The sequence below is a fragment of the Psittacula echo genome (genome assembly GCF_963264785.1).
Source record: "Psittacula echo genome assembly, chromosome: 3".
In the NCBI taxonomy this organism is placed as follows: Eukaryota; Metazoa; Chordata; class Aves; order Psittaciformes; family Psittacidae; genus Psittacula; species Psittacula echo.
Genome location: NC_137736.1, coordinates 101,584,386 through 101,607,341, shown reverse-complemented (window position 1 = coordinate 101,607,341; position 22,956 = coordinate 101,584,386). Strand labels below are relative to the sequence as shown.

The 22,956-nt window shown below is 38.0% G+C and overlaps 1 protein-coding gene across 1 annotated transcript in view; it reads left to right on the top strand.

Annotated features, from left to right (window-relative positions):
- The window catches only part of FREM2 (FRAS1 related extracellular matrix 2), a gene marked incomplete at both ends in the record, with an annotated part of 129,569 nt that overhangs the window by 5,990 nt on the left and 100,623 nt on the right, over positions 1 to 22,956 (top strand). The window contains one exon of the mRNA XM_080613330.1: positions 5,176 to 5,265. Coding sequence (XP_080469456.1) covers positions 5,176 to 5,265 — 90 coding nt within the window. The remainder of the gene's footprint in view (positions 1 to 5,175; positions 5,266 to 22,956) is intronic.

Genomic DNA, 22,956 nt, shown 5'->3' with positions numbered 1-22,956 from the left:
GCTGCCCAGACAGGCTGGGCTGCATAGGTGGTAAGGCTGGGGATGAATGCTTGTAGTTGGCTGCATTTTATTTCACAGAGCCTATACCAGAATGTATTCCATGTTACAGTCTTGGCTGTAGTGGTGTTCTTGTCAGATATACCAAATCTTGCAAACAGGCATGATGAACTTCTGAATGGCTGGACTGCTGTAAGTTTTGCAGCGTTAATGCTATGAAGAGGATGAGAAGGGACCAAACCATGTCTAAACTTTGGGAACCACCAAGGTTCCTTAAGTATAAGGCTTCAGTAGTGAACTGCAGGTAGTATTTAGAGTGTTGTCAGAATATGTGAAAAACTGAAGAGAATGGGAGTGAGGAAATAAGCAGATTATCACTTTTTCAGTGGGTTTTCTCTTACATTGGAGGATGTAGAAGTATTGAGTGGATGGTCCTTGAAAGCAGATCACTGCATAGCACAGTGATATTCCCTTTTTTTTTTTTTTTTTGGAAAGGGGGTCACTCAGTAGAGGTACATGTTCCATTCTTGGTTTTGCCATGTGGCACCACTGAGGCTTTCAGTTGGCAGTCTTGACTATGTGTCAGGCTGATTGGTCTCTACACAGGGTGTCTTAATATCCTGGGTATGCCTGAGCTGTGTGAGAAGCTTGCAACCCTTAGGAAAGGAATGGTTTTAAAGCTAGTGAGGACCTCCATGAAGTGATACAGCTTCACAGGTCCTCTGACAGTACTGGCACAAGCACTCTAATTAGTGGTGAGTTGAAGAGTGTTTTTAAGAAATACACATTTCTTCAGTAATTTTGTCCTTTGGTCTCTATGAGCAAATACCTCCTGAGCATCTGTGTTATTTCTGTGAAATCTGTATTCAACTTCCTGAATGCTTTTTATGATGGTTTGTCTTTTATGAAACAAACACATAAAAATGTCTTATGAATGAAGGGCTAAACACTTGAGGGGAAAAAAGGTGTCTGGGAAGGCTTCATGAAAAGCAGAAAGCATCAAGCTCACACAGGGAACATACACCTGTTGAAGGAAAGAGAATTTACTGGAAGTGAAAGTCGTGGATTGAAAGGACAGTGTCTTTTTTCCTCAGATGCCCTCTTGTCTGTAGCTGCTTTGTGTATGGAAGAGGCTGTGAGTGGCAGGGAGACAAAAATTCTTTTCTGAATCTAGAAGGCTGCAATTTTGAGAAGTAATGTGAGACGCAGAGGTCTTATATAGACCAAGCTTCATCCTCATAACTCTGCATAGTTCACTGTTGTCCCTCACCTTGTGGCCAACCACCACTAATGTGCAAAGCACTATCAAATCCAAGATTTATGAATTTATGTGTATTTCATGCTTATACTATACTAAGACAAATAATTATCTAACATTTAGGGCAGAAGGGAACAAGACCCTTTTTTGTAATATCCTTAATGATCCTTATCCACTTACATCCGCTGCATGTAAATCAGATATTGTAGCCAGTCGTGATTAATAGTTTTGACTTTGGGATGCACCTATATTAGGACCTACTGTTACACACTTGCTTTTTTTGTTTTGATCTCCCAAGTTTTTAGGGGTCTCATCCTGCCACGTGGAGCAACCTTTTACAAAATGCTGAACAGTTCTAGTTTCATAAATATTGTTACAGTCCTCCAATTTATGTTGGAAGGGACCTCTGGAAGTCATTTGGTCCAACCCCTACTCAAAACTGGGCAACTTTGGAGTTGGACGAGGCTGTTAAGGGTCACATGCAGACGAATTTTGAAAGCTACTCAATAGCTGGTGAAGTCCATCCTAATACTTTTCCATCTCACATTCCCTGGGTTTGGGCCTGTAGTTGTACGAACAGGCAGCCTGATCACTTTGAGTGAGGTTATCATTGGTGAAATAAGATCCTTTGTGTGCAAGCAGCTTGAGCAGTCTGGTTTTTCAGATTGCCTATAGTGGGAAGAAAGGGCAGAATGATGTTTAGTAAACAGCTTTCTGCTTCATGCTTGAGATTGCTTTTCAGTATCTGTCCACAAAATATTATCAAGTGTTAGGAAGGAAGTCATCCTAGATTTGCAAGATAAACTAAAAGCCTTCAGTCAAAATGTGGTTGTGCAGAATATAGTATGTCCTTGAGATTTTTTGTGTAATTTGTTCAGGAACAATCAGTCTGGGTCTTACTAATTAGCATGTATTAAATACTTCTGCCACAAGTACAGTAGGAAATCTTTTGCTTGTGAGGCTCGTAGAGTTAATTGGGATTGGTCAAAGGGGTATTAGAGTGTGGAAGAATTAACTTCTTGATAAAAGGTCCCCAAATACTTCAAATAGTTGGTGCTTTCTATTTATTTTTTATTTAATTGTTGAAATAATCTGAATGAGAAAGAGGCAGGCAAATGACAGCAACAAAATAAAATACTCTTAAAATGTGTTAAGCAGTTCCTGAGATTATTCAATTCCTATCTGTCACTTCATGTTACATCTAAAAGCAGCAGTTTTAATTATTTCTTTGTGCTTTATATTTAGTAGTTAGTAATAGTAAATGCAGAGAAAGCTCAAAGAAAAATGCTTGCCACATGGTAATTTCTCATCTAGTGCTGTCCTAGAACAAAGCAAACATACAAAGGATATTGTCTATGCATAATTGTACTGCAGTTGTCTCTGCAAGTCAGGGCAGGAATTTGTTCACAGCAGATATCCATTAAGATTAGATAATTTGTTTAAAAGTGAAGAGAGCCTGCTAAGGAACTGCCAAGTCTTTCACATTTAAGAAGTTTAGTGGTATATAACAGATAGCTGATGTTTGTATGATGTTTTGAATGTACAAAGTGTGACGAACTGCTGAGCACTGTTTTGTGACTCCCCAGTCCCATGTGGGTAAGTTTGTGAGTAAGGGCCAGGTCACATCCCAGAGCTGTGCAGGTGTGCTGAGGAGCTAGGAAGAAGGGGAAGAAATAGTGGAGAGTAAGGCTCTGCCTTGACAATAATACAGCTTGGTCAATGTCTCAGCACTCATGTAGCCTCCTGAGGCCAAAAATATCTAAATGGCTGCTTCAGCCAAATATGCAAAACTTTGCAAACAGTGATTTTATTCAGCATTCACCTTGATAATACTTTTTATCTTGTTTTTCAGGCAGTTGTTTTCAGGGAGATGAGTGAATTATGTTGCAAAGTGCATTTGTTTCTTAAAGAATATATGTAACCTTTAATAATCATATCAGTTTTGCAGGTTTTTCGAATAAGAAATCAGTGGGGATAATAATTTTTTTTTTAATAGAAATTATTAAATGGATTTCAAAATTATGCTGGAGAATTTCAGTATCACATCAATATTTAGCAGGCACTGCAGTTATACAGCAATGAATTGTGCTTACAACTAGGCAAGCTCTAATATAACTTGTATAACCCAAATCAACTGTGGAAGGAAAGTGTAGAATTGCTCAAGTGACTCTGAATGTGTTCTTGTGAACAGAAAACAGATCATTCCTTTTTTAAACAAGGGAAGTTTAGATTGGATATAAGGGAGAAATTCTTTACTGAGAGGGTGGTGAGGCACTGGAATGGGTTGCCCAGGGAAGTTGTGAGTGCTCCATCCTTGGCGGTGTTCAAGGCCAGGTTGGATGAGGCCTTGGGTGACATGGTTTAGTGTGATGTGTCCCTGCCCATGGCAGGGGGGTTGGAACTAGATGATCTCAAGGTCCTTTCCAACCCTAACTATTCTATGATTCTATGATTCTAAATTCTTTTGACAAAATTTGAATGTTTGGATGTCAAGTGGCTTTTTCTGATGCGGTGGTCCTGGTCTGCCAAACACTGGCTCAAGAGTGTTGAGCCAATATATCTTTATATATATTGGAACCATGGATTTCAAGAAGGCTGCCCTCATGGGCAGAGCTGAGCACTTGTATGTTTGCAGGATGAAAGATTTATTTGCTCCACTGACATGAAGAGGTGTTTGTTTGCATCCTCTTTATAGCCCCGTGAATTTTTGATCTTTAACTGAAACGTTTATGGAAGAGATTCTTCAGTGACATATATTTGCTGATAATGCTCTTAACTTGTTTGCCCTGGAAGATGTCTGGCTACTTTTGGAACTCAAGATTTTGAGGAGCTCTGACAAAAGTGCTTTTAGCTTCTTTTTACTAATGCATATGCCCTAAAATGAGAGGAGAACTTGGGTGGTACTTGAGTTCCACTTTAATGCTATTAATTTATAACACTTTTTCTTTAAAAAACTATCAGACATGGATTTTTTCCAACAGCAGTCTTTCAAAGAAAATGTCAAAAAGTGGTTTTTATGTACTACATGTTTCTTATCACTGTTCAAGGAAACCAGAAAGCACAATACTAAGAAATACTTTTTTACCTTTTACGTACTTTCTTTATTGCAACTGATGATTCAAAATTGTGCATTGAATTGATTCTTACTGAAGTCTTATCTGTCTACTTACATTGCATCTGTTTGAATTCCTAAACCAGCTAATCAATGTAAGTGTTTGAGCACTATTTATGGCAGCTCATATAGATTATATGCCATATCCTTTGAAAAGCTGCTGATAGGAGGGATAGTCTGGTGGAGAGGGCATTTTTGTGGGGGACTAAAGAGACTGAGATCTCTCTTCTGTAGAATGTGTAAAGATATCCTACCCTAGGGGTAGAAAACATGCCAGAAGTAATCTAGTTTGGGGGTGGGGAAGTAGGGTGGTGTGAATGTGAACTAATTTGTCTTGCCTCTTGAAAGGAGGGTAGAACTTCACATAGAAAATACCCTGGGTTTTGCTCCTGTTTCAGCCACAGGTTTTATGTGATCTCTCCAGTACTACTCAGGATGAAGAATGACAGGATCAATATCTTAGAGGACATACACCTCTATTTACAAAAATACATCACTAAAAATATGACATAGTTCTGATTGTTGAGCCCACGTTTTTACATTTCCTTTCAGTTGTTTTTGTAAATACATCATAAAAGAAAGAAGGCACCAGGAAGGGGGAAGTAAAGGGAGGGAGAACAAATGGTATCTGTAAAACTTCAACACTGTTAATACTGAAATTCCTGAGCTCTGCTGGAGAACCTTGACTTCTCTCTGTTGAAGATAAACAATTTAATACATCTTTTTTTTTTTCTTTTTTTTTTTAATAAAACCTGTTTCATACCTTCAACATTTAAAATAAAATCTGTTTTTTCCTCACTCTTTCTAGCTGATATTGATGACATGAAGATATGCTATGTTTTACGAGGGGGTGACAATGCCACCAGTGACATTTTTCATTTCATGGTTGAAGACGGTGGTGAGTACCTATAAGATCTGTGCTTTTGCTGTTCTTGAAAGAGAAGGAGCTTAAGTATACTTTGGGAGTTTAAAAACATTGAATTTAGTTGAGGAAAGTCCATGTCACATCCTGGAATGTTATTTTTGTTATGAATTTCTTATATTTTGAAGTATTTCTGGTGATTACAAAGAGGCCTGTTGATAAAATGGTAATTGCATCTAATGAAAAAACAGCCTACTCTAGTGAGAAAGTGAAATTCTAGAAGCTCACACAGATATCTGGGATTTCTGTATTTTTACTTTTGTACTGCCTCTCCAGGCTCTTGACACATAATTTCTCATAAATTATCTTGAGATATTTCCTAAACTTTGATTTGCATGTATAGGTGCCTACACCTTTAAAGGTTCCAGGTGAAAGGCTGGATGGATGCCTTCGTATGGATGCCTTGTCTAATCTACATTTCATAGAGTTCAAGTTCAGACTCTACCTACTTAACAGAATCCTCAATGGTTTCTCAAAGATCTTTGTCAGGTGACTTATAAGAATTCACCTACTGTTATTTTGTAGGATTGTGGAGTATGAAAAAGGAAAGGATAAAACCAAATTGAAAATACTGGTGTATATTCACTTAAGAGAAATATATGTAGGGTTTTTTATTGTTGTTGTTTTTAAAGAACAAACAAAAAGAGCAGTTTAAGGAGTTAAAGCCCCACATTAACAGGCCTATTTTTTCCATCCAAAGTCTGTACCTAATGTGGATATTCCTGAGTGTAGATATTCCTGTGTGTGGTAGCGGGTGGCTAGATTATGTTACTTTAATACCCTTTTTAATACGTGATATATAGCTCTATGAGTAATTGGAAATTAATATTATTAGTTGATTTAATAATAAACTTCTTAGAAAAAATGTTTCAAGTTAGCTTATTATCAGCTCGTGTGCTGAGCTTGTGTTACTGCTTCATAAGAAGCACAGCTAATTAACAGTATTAAGATCAGTGAACAGGGATTTGTCCTGTCTGTCACAGATTGAATAGTTTTGTCACCATCTACCATTGCTGGGAGTGGGATATTAAAGCATGTTCTTCTTATCATTGTTTTGGACAAGAGCAGAAGAGAGAGTACTTCTAGGGACTCCTGAAAATGTCTTTGCAAATCTTTGTTTCATTAGAGAAGTAGTGAGATAACAGTTTGTAACACTTGACTTACTTTCCTTAAATGTTTTATTTTAACCAAGATATAGGTTAGAGAAATTTAAAGCTAAGTAAAGGTAATGGATCACAAGGTGCTATATTTTCTTAGTAATAACATAATTTTCTTATGGCAGGTGTCACAAAATGGTGGCGTTCATGATTTTCTGTTGTTCTTCTAGTAGGTGAACAAATAGTCTTGATGTTTCAAGGTTTCAGGTGATGAGAGTAATAGAAGCTGAAGAAAGTTTGTTCTTTGTGAACTGATTAACATAATTTCTTAAAATTGAGCTGTTTCTTGAGAACCCAATGTTTGTGAGACTTCTGTCCATGCTATTTGAACGCTTTCTAGTGGCAAATGTGTAAGTAGAACAAATTGCACTTAATATATTCTGACTTCATACCAAGAAATTTGTCTTTCATTGGAAAGTGTAGCTGCCACATCTGCTTCTGCTTGACAGGGTTGTAACAGCCTGTCTGTTGTAACAGCATGCTGTTTTTCATAATGCAAAGAACCTTTACAATAACAAGGTGCGTGCTGTTTTTTTTTAGAGCCTTTGGAGCTTGCAATATTATCATTTTGCAGACTACTTAGCTAGATGGTCTTTGCTTTCCTGAGGCTAACTGTTGACACTGTGAAAAATGAGCTGAATTATAGAGAATTTCTGATTTTCTGCTTGACTGAAGGTGGTAAAACTGCATTTAAAGGGATGAAATTGTGATCAAAACATTAATATGAGCTCAAATTTACTAGCATTATCTATGGCAATGGGTGAAAAATCCAGCAATATAATCTAGCTGTATTTCCACCCTCTTCAGAAAGAAATCAAAGCTAGTGTTTTGCAGCTCAGGTGTATTTGGGCAGAATTTCAACGATATCAGGACTATTTTTTTATGGGTTTGATTTTAAGTCTGATCATAATAAGAGACTGCATGCAAGATCTGAGAGAAAGATGCAGCATAGACTACCAACATCCACAGTAGAATGGCACTCTTCAGACCTCTGTCTCGTGTATCAGGAACTTTGCAGTAGTTACAAGTTTGTGATGGCTACCACGCAGTGCCTAAAGCTGTAAATGAGATAAGTGGGCACTTAAGCTGAAGAATTGTTCCATAATCCATAAGTGATCCAGTTGAAATCAAAATTAAGAGGGGTTTCAAAATGTGATTCCATTAATGAATATGTGGTCATATTATTCAGCTGTAGTTATTTCGAACCTGTAAAAAAACAAAGAAAAACAAACAAACCAAACAAAGGTACCCACATATTTTATATCTTCCAGTCCTCTCATGCCTTAGACAGGGGCAAATGCAACACCAGTCCCTGCTGTCTTCAAATAACATGAATTAGAATGTTGATTTTTGCCCTATACCTCTAGTGTTGCCTGCAAAATACTTTCTTTGTTTTTTTGAATATTTGTTCATTGCCTATGAACTGCAAATAGAAGAAGAGCATGGTTTTATCTTCATCTTCGGATACACATTATACTGTCACTCTTGTAGGCCTCTTGTATGGAATCATAGAATCATAGAATGATTTGGGTTGGAAAGGACCTTATGATCATCTAGTTCCAACCCCCATGCCATAGGCAGGGACGCCTTTCCCCAGACCATGTCACCCAAGGCTCTGTCCAACCTGGCCTTGAACACTGCCAGGGATGGAGCATTTACTACGTCTTTGGACAGGCTGTTTCAGTGCCTCACCACCCTCACAGTAAAAAGCTTCTTCCTTATATCTAACTTAAACTTCCCCTGTTTTGGTTTAAGCCCATTACGCCTTGTCCTATCAGTACAGTCCCTGATTAAGAGTTCCTCTCCAGCTTCCTTGTAGGCCCCCTTCAGATATTGGAAGGCTTCTAGGATATATGATATATATGGTATATGATAATAGTCTAATTGGGGCCCAGTCTGTTATCTCAGGCAATTGTCTGAAGACCAATCTCAAAGAGTCGTCAAACTGCTTGGTGTGTATTTTGTTGTGGATCTAGAATTTTGTTTAGTTTTTTATATGTGGATAGTATTTATGGTAAGCAAGTTAGGGCAACAGCCTACGAGGTGGGTGACATGAAAAGAAGCAAGTTAGTGCTCTGCCAGCTCTTGGCCCCTTGCCTGCTTAGTTTCTCACCATGGGAGTAAGTGTGACATCCTGTATACCAACCAAATCATGGCTGGGAAAGCATCGGATATGGTACTGGGACAAACTTATTTACTTACTGGCCAAGGGAGAAAACTGCAGTCTAGAGAAATGGAGAACAGCTCAGGAATTATGGCTGCCTTATGATAACTTGCTGTTTATAACTAAAGAGAATAGAAATGGGCTCAATGCGAAAAGAAAGGAAGGCCATTTAAGAATAAAAGGAAAGAAAGCCCTTAGGACTGTAATTAACAAGTGAAAGCATATGCTTGCTGTATTCAAACCAAAATTGGAGATTTCACCAGATCAGCTGGTTGAGGTTTTAAACTCTGAGAGAGCCTTACTTTCAGGATCAGCATATGTATGGCTATAGTACTTTTCTGGCTTTGAATGTCATGTTTCATAAGAGCAATTAGAAAGTGAAATAAATCGAACACAATTCAGCTATTTATAACACAAATATTTATTAAAGGTAGAAATGGTTTTTATTCCTCATGTTAAGGGATTTTGCCTCAAGATGATCCACTATAAAGTGGGTGAGCTCTTGCATTTCTGTCATTCTTAGAACAAGAAGACACTATAGAATATTGGATGCTGCTGAGTTAGCTGTGCAATGTTTTGAAAGAAACTATTAACTTTTTGAAATTAACTATTTGAAACTTCATATTAACAATCTGCTTTCTGTTATGTTTTGATTTTTGATCTTAAAATAATCCTGTGGAGATCTGTTGATACTGAAAAAGTGTTATGAGTCCATTTTAGCAAAACCTTGAAGAAAGTGTGGAATTTTCTTTTTCACAAAGTTTGCGAAATCGCGTCAGTAGAATCTCTTTCCTCAGAAGTGGACTCCACATTCCATTAACAAGGTGAAGAAAAAACCTGTGCTTAGCAAGTGCAAGCATGTGATGCTGGTGAATCCTGATGTTTATATTATTAACTTCGTAATTCAGTGGTCAGTAAAGGAACCAGTACTACCAGAAGGCAGGGAAAATGGGATTTATTTTTTTTTTTCCTCAGTGGGGAGGAAAAAAAACCAAGGAAATCCAGGCGGATAGTTGAACTCCTGGGTATATTTGTGGTACGTAAATTTGTATATTATTGAGAAACTCACTAGACTGAAGAAAAAGATCCAGCTGAAAATGATTGAGCCTTTTAATTAGTGAAAAACAGGCTCACAGAGTAACTTAAATCCGATAAACTTAATGAGAAGCTGCAATGTGTGTGGCCACCTTGAATTACAGAAAGCTCGAGGAAACTGGATATGTATGGCACTGCCAAATATATGCATAGAGTTGATGCTTCAGCTATGCAAAATAGCATTAATCTGTGTGGAATGAAAGTTGACACAGAAATTAGCTCCAGTGTGTTAAGCTCTTGTGCCTGCTTCAGAAAACTGCATGCTACAATTGCATGCTTCATCCCTTGTGATTTTTCTGAGGCCTTTTTACATGAGAAACTAGCACAGAAAATGCAGTTAAAACTGAAGTCCATCATTTACCTTCACTTTATACTCTGCTTGGCCGAGAGTTTTTTAATGTCACTGTAGTAAGTCCTAATAATTGAATAAAAATATGCATCCAAACGCCCATTTATCTGATCTGTAGGAGGTATTTTCTCATGAATTGTGCTGCTTCAAATAATGTGAAACTGGTTGAACTGGTTTAAGGCAAATTTTTGGCCTGATTCTGCTGATTATATAGAGTAAAACAAACACACCCAAAAGCCAGCACTAAACTGAAACCCCAGCAAAAACCCCATACCTCCAGAGTCAGTATCAGAGTCCACTATATTCCTTTGCCCAGCAATAATGGGTATTGGGACTGGGGTAGGCAGTACTAGAGCAGTGTGCTGAATACCAGTTTAAAAAAAGAGCTTTTGTGTAAAGGACTGTTGTTATTTTCATTTTTCTTCACACAAGAAAAATGGTTGTATTCAAGTGTTAGGGATAACTCTGAAATGTTCAAGTTCAGACTGTGTAAAGTCAGTGAAGGAATGTTTATCTCTTCTAAATAGTGATCTGCCCCCAAATATTTTTAAAATACAACCTTGCTTTTGACCTACTTGTTGCTTGGCTAATGCTCTCCTCCCAGTAGTCTGCCTTGCTTAGTCTTCCTTCTTCCCTGTCTATCTTCTGAAGCTTGGGAAACTGTCAACCAGGGTTGCAGCACCCATGAAACAAATTTGTTATATGTTTCAGTATTTTTCTATTACAAGAGGCTGGCGACAAACGTGTTTTGCATTAGAGTCAGTTTTACTAAATTTTCCTGTTTTGAGGAGAAAAAGGAGATAATAAAAATAATAAACAAATTGTTCAATGAGGAAACATATTTCCTGTTCAACCTAAATTTGAACCATAATCTGTCCCTCCCTTACCTAACTCCTTTCTCTGCTCCAGTGCTTAACTGGAGTCCTCCAAACTGCTTCTTTAGGACTGCTGAGTGGTATCTTGCAGTACAGTGCCTCAAGGGTAGAATGCTTTCAAAGGGGAAGTAATGACAGATTCTCATGCCTCGTTTAGGAATGTGAGGATCACTAGGGAAGAAAAGAAACAGGATTTTTTTTTTTTTTTTCAGGTTATTTGGGCAGCTTTTCTGAGTTAAAGCCAAAGTGTTGCAAAGCCAAGGCTCACTGAAACTGGTGATTTACATCGTTAGCTAAATCTCAGTTAAATTTTTCATTACAGATCCCTAAATGCGTACATTTTCCTGCACCAAGATTTGGTTAAATCCCCATGGAAGCAAGAATCTTTCAAAAACAATTCCCTGAAGTTAGCCTTTAAACTTAATTTCTGGGAAACATCATAGACTTTTCCCAAATATGTTTTTTGCAATAAATTATGTTAAAGAGGCACTGTTCTACTGCTTAGAGAAAACTTCGAGTAAGTTTGTGAAATATAATAATTTCATCTGTCATCCTTCATTTTACTAAATAAAAAATACATTTTTATGAATTTCACCATTCCGGTATGCTTTATTCATTTCTGAGAGAACAATATTACACTCCTGAGTATAATCATTAAATGAAAACAGTTGTCAATGCTGCTTTTCAAAGCCATAACACTGATGTATTTTCCTGGGTGAGCTGTAATAATAGTGTAGGAACAGACATTTTGGACTTGATATGTGATGGTTCTTAAAGAAGCAGACTGCTAAAATATCGTTGGGAATAATTTGCAGCATCCTTGCTTGACCTCACATATGGTATTTGGGCACACTAGTCTTGGCAAGAAACATCAGCTACATTTATCTTTGGCTTAAAAATGCGGGCATCACATGTTGGCAGTACTTTTGCCATCGTTTGCCAAGTACTGCATTGGATTCTGGTTTGTTGCCAGGCTTGTTGCTGCTGTTTTGATGTACTCTAGATTGGTGCCCAAATTATTTTTGACATCAGACTTCTTACTGTAAGTATTATCAGGGGATTTAAATAGTAGTTTGATGCTACAGTTTATAAAATTCCCCAAACTGAACAAAAAAAAAAAAAAAAGCCTTTCAAAATAAACCTTTCTGTAAATAAAACAGACGTTGTATGTGGCTGCAAGGTCACAGCAAAGTTAATGTCTGTTAAAGTATACAGGAGTAAGAGGTGATTATAAGGGATCTATAGAAAGTCTAGTACAAGCCATACTAATCTCAGTGGAAAGATTTTCAGTGACTTTTGTACCAGTTATATTTGTTTCTTTGTACTGGTATTTTAGACTGACTGCTGGAAATTATTTGAATTTTCCATTTCTAACTTGCATATCACCTTATCCTCTATGACCATAGAAAAGGTCAGCTTTATCCAGATAAAACAAAATGGTTTCTGAGAGGGAAAGTAGTTGTTTAATTTGGCAAGAGAATTTTTGTTTCTTTTAAATCATTTGGGTGTAATGGTGATTTTAATGGTCCCAAAAGTAAAGATTTTCTCTGCTCCTGAATTAATTTTTTTTAGCAAAAGCAAACCAGCGTAATTGAAGAGGGTGGATTTAGGTACTAGGGATCAGGAAAGGATCTAATCGCGTTTTATATAGAAGTTAGGGTCCTTTGTCCAAATGTGAAAGTCTTGGATGTAATTCCTTCCTTCATTTGAACCCATATTCCCCATAATGTTCCCTCACTTATATTCTAGCTGGCTTTTTATTCATTTTCTGTTTGCTGTCCATGTATGCAAGTTCTTAATTACTCTTTGGAATATAGCCTGGAGTCCAATGTTCCACTTTGCAACTAAGTACTGTTACCAACAAATCCTATCTCATTATTTGTGTGTGTTCCTCCTTACTTCTCCTTTTCTGCTAATACCTGACATGTTCCACAGAGTAAGATGGCTAGAACAGGCAAGTTAAGAGCAATACATTCCAGAGTAATGCTTAGGCCGATGGTTTAGATCAGGGTTAGGGCGGGGAGGTTTTGATTCCAATTCTCTTAGAGTCAGGGCCAGTAGTCTTGTCTTCCATGCAGAAAAAGCACCCTGACTACTGTGTTGGTTGGATAGAAAGGAAATGTCTCCAACATCATAGATATTTTTCTAGTTTTAAGCTGAGATCACTTGCTGAATAATCAAACTTTTAACAAAGAGTGTATTCACAACAAAATTCACGAGCTCAGCACCTGGAGCTGAATCCTGCTTGCTTTACCAAGCTGAATAGTGTAATTGATTTCATTTGACCTGGCCAGGTGAGAGGCAAGGAAGATAATGCTCAAGATAGCCCAATAAGTACTTAGCAGCCATTTTTTATTTAAAAATAATCCACAATTTAGCTTTTATATTCTTATGATACAAAGTAAGGTGCAGCTAGCAGCAAAAGAAGCATGACAATGAGTAGTAAAATTAGGTCAAAATGCAAGAAATAAAGAGATTAAGAGGACACACTAGGTATTGAGATCTTTCAGGAGTAACACTGATTGCCAGTGACATGAGAACCTGCAGAATGACACTAATTCCTAAAGTGAGCTATAATAAGTGTGTGAAATTATATTGGTTGTTGGTTGCAAATATTTTTGATTTGGACAGACTAAGGAGGGCTAGAGAAGAATGAAATGAGAGAAGGGACTCTGGCTGCTGTCAAGGAACCCTGGTTGCAGCATCTTGTTTCTTTTCCCTACCTGTTTACACTGAGGGATTCTAGAGAGTCCTCGAGATGAGTTTAACATTTATCACTTCAGTTGCCAATTGACTGTAAAGTCTCTAGAGTTCCCATAAAGGATCATCTGATCAGTGTATAAAATATATCTGGGAAGTTCCCAGATTTCTTTAAAAATTAGACTACTGTTTATAAAAGAGAGATAAATACTTCTGAAACAACCTACAGATATGTGAAAATCAGTACTCCAACAAGAAAAGTTAGTGAGTCTTTACCTATGGACATACATTAGGAATAAAGTTAAATTAGAAATGGAGGAAATATAATGATGGCATATATTGTCATAAAATTTTTGCAATTTGTGTTTCTTAATTTACAGCATTCTCGCTATTGTTAAGATTCTGTTTGCCTTGCTAAATCTTAGAATATAAGGACTACTCTTGCCCCATTAACCTCTGTGTACTTTCTGGAAAAATGAAGATATTTGTTTTATTTCATAAGCCCAAATTGTGTTTGGATGCTGTTCAAATTTTCTCTGATATTATGTGACCTGTTCTTTATAATTGGCACTGCAGTATGCTAGGGAGTGTTTTGATTGTCTAGAGCTTGATGATGGTGATGAAAGGATTGAGTGTTTATGGGTAAGAATCAGAAGGCTAAGAAGGCAGATATCATGGTGGGAGTCTGTTATAGAACATCCAACCAGGATGAAGTGGCAGACAAAATATTCTATAAGCATCTGGGAGAAGTCTCACAATCTCTACCCTTTGTTTTCTTTGGGGATTTCATCTTAGCAGATGTCTTCTGAAAATACATCAGAGAGGAAACAGTCTAGGAGGTTCCTGAAGTGTGTGGTAGATAACTTCCTGATACAGTTGCAGAGTGAGACAAGGGAAGACATCCTACTGGGTTTGTTGTTTGTGAACAGAGAAGGGGTTGTGGATGATGTGGTGGTTGGAGGCCAACTTGGGCATAGTGATCATAAAATGGATGGTAATAAAGTAATGGTAATAAAGGAGACAGATAACAAAGGCTTTATTTATCTTTACAACTACCTGAAAGGAGGTTGTAAGGAGGTGGATGTCGGTCTCTTCTCCCAAGTACCAAGTGATAGAACAGCAGGAAATGGCCTCAAGTTACACATGAAGAGATTTAGATTGGCTATTAGGAGAAATTTCTTCACCAAAAGGGTTGCCAAACACTGGAAGAGGATGCCCAGGGAAGTGGTGGAGTCACCATGCCTGGAGGTATTTGAAAGATGTGTAGATGTGGTGCTTAGGGACATAGTTTAGTGGTGGATTTGGCAGTGCTAGGTTAAGGGTTGGAATTGATGATCTTCAAGTTCTTTTCCAACCTAAGCAATTATATAAGTCTGTGAAATTAAGAGCCAGGAATAATACAAGAAGAGTAAAAATCCTGTTGAATGAATTAATTTGACTTGTATTTATTTTTGTTTGTGTTTGGCCAACATGAGAATTTCTAAAGTCAGAATGTTGTGGCTTTTTTTGTCTGGAATTTCTTCATTTAATCTTTCTTTTGCAAATCTAACTAATTAGTTTTTGGTTTTAGCAGTAGAATTTCATTTAGCAGGAGACCCTTAGGAAGCTTTTTGAAAAGACAGAATATATCTTTTTTTTTTTTTTTTTTTTTTCCCTTTCTGAAGAAGGATTTTAGCTGTTGAAGTTCAAGTCATTAGTAAAACATTAATTGAGCCAGCTTGTTACAGCACCGCCCTGAATGTTTGCCAGGATTTCAATCTCAGTAACTTTTAACTTAAGTACCAGTGTAGCACTTCTGTTACTCTGCTTTATAATATGCATTTTCTTCAAGGCTGTAGGAATGCTGTTACCACACACCTTGCTGCATCTTTAAAGCTTTGTATTTAGGGGGTAACACAATAACTAGAGAGGGAATTGTAAGGATGCCTTTAAAGAAACATTTGAAGTCTAATTCAAAGACCAGTGCCCCCAGTGAAGCTTTTTGTGCCTAGAGGTTTGTGGTTTGATCCTGCATTAGTGAAACCTGTAAGCATATTTTTTTCACTTAGTACTACGATGTTCGAGAGCAGGTCATGCAAGATAAGATTTTCATAAATAATAGCATGCTAGTATTCTCTGTCCCTAAAGCTATTTTACCTTAAAAAGCTTTTAATTTAGGACCATCAAAGTATTTAATTTCTTATTCTGATGCCTCCTCTTTAGGCAGAGCTTGTGAGCTCATAGTCTGAGACACTGTGACCAATTTAAAACCCACTGCACTACTTTGCGTATTTTTTTAAGACCTTCCTGGGCTTTGTGCTGAATTAATTCACTGTCTGCACTCTTTAATCTCAGTAATGCCCTTTAAGATGGCTTATCATTACAGTAGAGAATTTGTAGTACAGTGTGCTCAAATACATCCTTCCTGAGGGAACAACTCTGAGTCTTTTGGGCAGAGATCCTAATGAATAGGAAAATAGTAATTACCCAGTTTTGGTGGTTTTTGTGGTGTTTGTTTTTTTTTTTTTTTTTTTTTTTTTCTGGCAGATACACAAGAGCATCACTCTCAGCTTTTTCATCAGGGATAGGTGATGCATTTAAGATCCAAACTGCAGAATTTATCTAGTGGGAACTTTGAGTGAGATTATGTTCTGGATTCATCCGAATCAAGTGGAGGTCATAGAATCATAGAATAGTTAGGGTTGGAAAGGACATGAAGATAGAATCATAGAATAGTTAGGGTTGGAAGGGACCTTAAGATCATCTAGTTCCAACCCCCCTGCTGTGGGCAAGGACACCTCACACTAAACCATGCCAACCAAGGCCTCATCCAACCTGGCCTTGAACACCGCCAAGGATGGAGCACTCACAACCTCCCTGGGCAACCCATTCCAGTGCCTCACCGCCCTCTCAGTAAAGAATTTCTTCCTTATATCCAATCTAAACTTCCCCTGTTTAAGTTTGAACCCGTTACCCCTTGTCCTGTCACTACAGTCCCTGATGAATAGTCCATCCCCAGCATCCTTATAGCCCCCTTCAGATACTGGAAGGCTGCTATGAGGTCTCCATGCAGCCTTCTCTTCTCCAGGCTGAACAGCCCCAACTTTCTCAGCCTATCTTCATACGCGAGGTGCTTCACTCCCCTGATCATCCTCGTGGCCCTCCTCTGGACTTGTTCCAACAGTTCCATGTCCTTTTTATGTTGAGGACACCAGAACTGCACACAATACTCCAAGTGAGGTCTCACGAGAGCAGAGTAGAGGGGCAGGATCACCTCCTTTGACCTGCTGGTCATGCTCCTTTTGTTGAAGCCCAGGATACGGTTGGCTTTCTGGGCTGCGGGCACACGCTGAAGCCAGGTCCTGTTCATTTTCTCATCGACCAATACCCCCAAGTCCTTCTCCGCAGGGCTGCTCCGAATCTCTTCTCTGCCCAACCTGTAGCTGTGCATGGAATTGCTCCGACCCAGGTGTAGGACCTTGCACTTGGCATGGTTAAACTTCATAAGGTTGGCGTCAGCCCACCTCACAAGCGTGTCGAGGTCCCTCTGGATGGCATCCCTTCCCTCCGGCGTATTAACCGAACCACTCAGCTTGGTGTCATCGGCAAACTTGCTGAGGGCGCACTCAATCCCACTGTCTATGTCACCGACAAAGATGTTGAACAAGACCGGTCCCAACACCTATCCCTGAGGGACACCACTCATTACTTGTCTCCAGCCGGACATCGAGCCATTGACCACAACTCTTTGTGTGCGGCGATCCAGCCAGTTCTTTATCCAGGTCCTTAAAGTGCTGAATTTTTAGCCATAATCAATTTAGGTTCCTTCCATAAACAGTGACAGAACAAGAGACACCTTGAAGATGAGTAGATTTAGATGTGGCACAGGAGCAATTGCTCTGAATTCTAATGCAGTTTTGTCCTTATTTCACTTTTCATGTGTACTTAAAATTGCATAAAACGTACTAAGCAGGACAGCACTGGCAAGATTTACAGGTCAGTTGGTGAAGTGGGCATTTTCTAGCTTGTTGACTGATTTGGGCGTTATACTAAACAAATTAAAGTACATGAGATTGCCAGCTCGCTTTTACTTAAATAAGTTACTGCATACTGTATTCACTGCTGATATTTGTGAACAATTTCCTCTGCTGCCTGAAGAAGCTTAAATAGATTCCTACACATCTCCTGTAGCCTTTAGGCTATAGGAAATGTGAGGTGAATTCCTCTCACTGAAGCAGAGTAATTTTGTGTGGAATGAATAACTGTTCACTGTTGAGCACAGATCAGGCTTCCTTCCCCCCTGCACCAAAACCAAGTCCTTTCGGGCTGCTGCTCAACTCGTGAGTTCTCTGCTCTATCCAGCAGTGGGAAAGCCTCTTCTATTCCTTCGTAATTTTTGCTTACGTGAAAGCCTAACTCCCTGTTTTCCCTGGACCCTAGGAGTTTCTACTTACGCCTGCATGGGGTTTGTCCAGTTATGTTTTCAGTTCTCTGCCCTCCATCTCCATCCAATCAAACTTTTTTCCTTCCCCTGTCCTTTTTCTGCCTTCTGCTTGCTGCCATAGCTTGGTTGTGTCAAAAATCATTGGGAGCTAATCAGATGGTTATCAGATTACTAGATCTGCTAGGGACAGAGGGATGCCATTTCCTAGCAGGAACTGGGAAAAGTTGAGTTAGCGTATGATCCTGTAGTCCTATTGTTTGTACACCAGTGGCAAGTTGGAATGAAACAAAGGAAAGCCTTGCTTTTGGCACTGTTTTGCCACCAAATAAAAACCATAGGCAAAATACAGAGAGCTGTGCCTGATCCTTTTGAACATATTCTGAAGGGACTGAATCTTTTACCCTTCAGAGAAGTTGGAATAGACAGACCTTAGGCATTACATTGAAGTTATGTGGACTGCAGTGACTGAGTTGGCCTAAAAATGAGAGATTTTAATCATGGCATTGGGAACCATCAGTCAGACAATGTGTTCTCATACAGCTCTTATTTTTTCCTCACTTAAAGGCAGGCATAAGATCATTTAGTCATATGTCATACAGGTATTATAACAAACTATATATACAAGTATTATAGCGTAGCAGAGTCCTGTGCGTCATTTTAAGATGCACAATTACTACATACTTTGTGCTTATTTTCAAATATACTGCTTCAGATCCATAGAAAGGTCACAACTGAGCTAGATTCAAATAAACAGGACAATTTTCACCAGCAGTGGTTCAGCCTAAATTATATAAAGCATGATTCTTGGATTTCAGATTATGAACAACAGAGGAACATATCACAAACAATTTTTTAAAATTTTTATTTATTTATTTAAAGGAAAACAATTTTTCTGGAAAAGAAAAAAAAACAAAAAACAAAACAAACGAACCAACTCCAAGCAGTATTAATGCACTTCCTACTTCTGAAGTATCTTACTCTGTGTACCTGTTCCAATTCAGTACACACATGCACAAACCCAGAACTCTACATCAAGGTAGTGACCCTGCAGTGGTTCCTGTGTCATGCCTCCATCACCCTGAACTACGCTGCTATTTGAACTCCTTTTCTGCTCTATTAGGTTCATAACACAAGTAAATTCAAGATGATATGATTTATTTTGATCAGTTCATGAAAATATATCAGCACCATGGTCCAGCTAATGACTAGCAAATGTTTATTAACACTATAGGAAAGAGGATGAGCAAGAAAAGGGAAAATTTTTTTGTTAGTCTTTTTGGGTTTTGTTTGTTTGTTTGTTTGTTTTCTTGGATATCCTCACTGCATTTCCTGAAACAGCCTGGATTTAACTGTTCCCCCTTTTCTGTCATCAGAGAGCTGCTTCTGAGAAATGCGTTTTGCTACTCTTAGAGTACTTGCAAATTGAAAGAAGCCTCAAAGGTATCAACAGTTGAGAAACACACATCCATTAATTGAAATGTTTATTTTAAAGTTGTTTGTAACTTCAATGTATTGAGTAATAAGTAATGTAGTTTTGGACTATTAGTCTTTATGTAGTTACTGCTATTATTTATAGCAGTTTAATAATCATCAGTCATAGAAATTCTGCTGGGAATCATATGATAAAATCATGTCCTCCTCTTGTTTACTACTATAACTGCCAATTAAAGCAAACAATTCTAAACATGCAGCTTCTAATTTTTCACTGTTCTTTACACTTCCCTTAATTACAAATGTGAACCAGACCTTATTCATTGTTTTGAAGTCCCAAATTCAGCAAAATATCTGAGGAGTGTAGTTTAGGAGCACAGCCAGCCCTGAAACAATTTCAGATTACTGAATTGTTGAGTAATTTCAAGTGACTGTATTAACTTCTGGATTTGCCTGCTTATAGGGAAGCCTCACTCATCTCAGGTACCTCAGAAATTGCTCTTATGTGTAATGAATCTGTTCTTTATTGAACAGTCTTCCCTTGGTTTCCACAACTGAAAGAGAGTAAATCAAGATTTTCTGTGGACTTGACTTACATTTTTAGTAAGAGTGTGTGTAAATGTGTTTGCTCTTCAGGGCAAAGATGCGTTTCCTACCTGGGACATACTTTTGGAAATGCAGATGTACCCTGATTTGGCCACGCATGCCTTTGCTTGATTATCCTCTCATCAAGAGGCAGTGTATTATTTTGGTAAAAAAAATAGCTTCTATGATGTTTTATCCTGCAGTACTTCTACTTTGTTCTTTGCATGGAATAGATGCATGTTGGTGTAAAAATACATTGTAAGACATCTGTAGATTCCTTGGTTAAATGTCCTGTTTTCTTCATACCTTTTGAGTACTTTTGAAAAGCAATTGTGTAGTTTTTTCTTTATAGCATTAATTTTGACTTGTTGGGTTTTCATGCAATACTGTTCATGTAGCTTACTTCAGATTCATTTAGTGAACAGTTGCAAATACTTCTAGCTAAAGTTCACTTCTGCCTTTTTTTTATTTTTTTATTTTTTTTTCCTGTTTGCTGACTCTGGAATGAGTAAATCTATGGTGAGATTGAATATTAGGTATGAGTATAATCACAAAGAGTTAATACAGGCTTTCTTTCACAGCATTTGACGTTGTAACACATGACAAAATAATTTTAAAAATTTAGACAACACTAAATTTGGACATTCATGAGATGACAAGTTTGGACAGCTTGAAATGTTTTTTTAAGGGATCTTGTCAACTTTTACAGAAGCCGGGAAGTGCAATTTCCTGAGATGCCTTGTTTCATGAAATTTAACAGTAATGGTGATTTTGCTAAGCAGTCTAAGCTGCTTCTGGTCTACTGGCCATTTTTGAATGCTTGATTTCTATATTTCACCTATGGTAGGAAGTTGGCATAACAAGTGTCAGTGATTGGAGGTTGAATGCATTACAATTCATATTAGAGATGGGAATGTAGTTTTCAAGAGTGAATGATCTTACCTAGTAGCAGATTTTCAAAGCAAGTGGTGAATTCTCCTGATGTGTTCCACAACAGCTTACTTATGGGAAAAACCCTCATCTGTTAAACTCCATCCAACACAAAGTTATTGGATGGAATTTTATGTTCTCTTAATACAGAAGATCAAGTTAGCCATAAATGATGGCATTGGCCTTGAAATCTGTGCAGCAGGAATTTATAGGAACTCTCAACTATCACTGATTTTGTGCGCAACTAGAGTCAGCAGCAGAGCTTGCCTGCAGCTCAGTGAGGAAAAATTGGAAAGAGACTATATGATTTGCAGGAAATTCTTATCAGTGCCATTCCTCCAAGTTGTATATTTAAGAAACAATTCTTACTCCTCTCTGACCTCCCTCCAAGATCCTTAAGGAAATTAAGAAGTGCAATTGTGAAAGTCATAGAAGAACCAATAAATCACATAGCTGAGAAGCAAAGAATTTAAAGAAGATAAAATGAAAGCTGAATGGTACAGCCCTCAAAATCTGTGGATTGTTATGTCTTTTCGTATAGTCACTAGTAACATTATTTGCTTAGTATTTCAACATACAATCTTATCTCTCTCCCACCCACATTCTTGTAAAATATATCTTGTTGATCTTAATGTTATCTTCACATTTTTCACCTCGGGGCAGTTTTTTACAAAAAATTCTAGAAGTAAGCAGCACTTAAAAAATCCAAACAAAAAGAACACCCAAACCTAAATAATTTTACCAATCTCGGTAAATTTTAAACGACCTTTTGTATTTAACAGTTAAAAAGCTGACACCAAATTTTAGATATGTTTTTATGTTTAAAACCTCATAATGTGCCAGCTTTTCATAAAATAATATTATATATAAATGTAGGTGCAATATTTTTAGAATTGTATTGTTTATCCTGTTTTTCTAAGCTAGATCAGGGTTATTCTGACATAATCAAGTGAAATAACTCTGTCCTTATGTAAATGAAAGTAGAACAAGACTCATCAGCTCTCCACCCCCTACTTGGCAAAATTATTCCCATAGAGGTTATCCAACATACATTAGTATGTTGCTTGGAAGAGTTTAGCAGATGAGAACGGGATCTCATGTTCATCACACTGCTGGCTTCTTTATGGATACGTTGTCACGTGATACCAAATATAGGGATATGGGTGTTCCTGGCAGATAAAACTCAGGTGTAAACGGTGGGGCCAGTTCTGCGGACGCTGTGCCTCACCTAAAAAATCCACTGCACAAGCCCAAAGGGTTTGCTCACACTTGCAAAGCCCTGTAGCGACAGGCGAGGGATGAAATGGCAGGTGATAAGGTGCACTGGAAGCTGCAGACCCAACCCTGCATGCAGGCGGTTCAGGACATTGGTCGCCCAAGATTGGCCCAGGAGATGTTCGGAAACATCCTGAATGACCAAGCAGCCTTTTTTCCAACTGGATTTGCCTATCCCACATTGCCCTTTTAGTCCTCATCACTCTTGTAGTAAGCGTGAGTAAAGCCCTTCCCAAATCTTTGTTCATGAAGCCAAGCCATCATCATCATCAGGTTGCATATCTGCCCACTCCTATAGCTGTGCAGTGGCCCAAACATAGTTACTTCACTTTTGTTTCACTATGCTGATTTATATGATTGTCTGTAAGATAAATGTTTTATAGTCTACTATGAAGGGACTATATATGTGTGTGTGTGTGTGTGTATGTGTGTGTGCATCTATATATAAAAAGGATGGTGTATAGTCCTTAAGCCAGCTAGCCTCTTTGAGTTTACATAAGAAGTACATATTCTAATGGGGTATCTTTCTTTCCTGCTTCACTCCTATTTTTTTCCCATGTTACACTGGTTGCTTTGGTGAGTAACATAGTTCACAGTTAAGGCTTGAACTTTGAATTCTTGACATGCCTGAACTGGCTTTCTACCTGAAGAAAAGCAAGTATTCCTCTTTCAATGCTTATCTT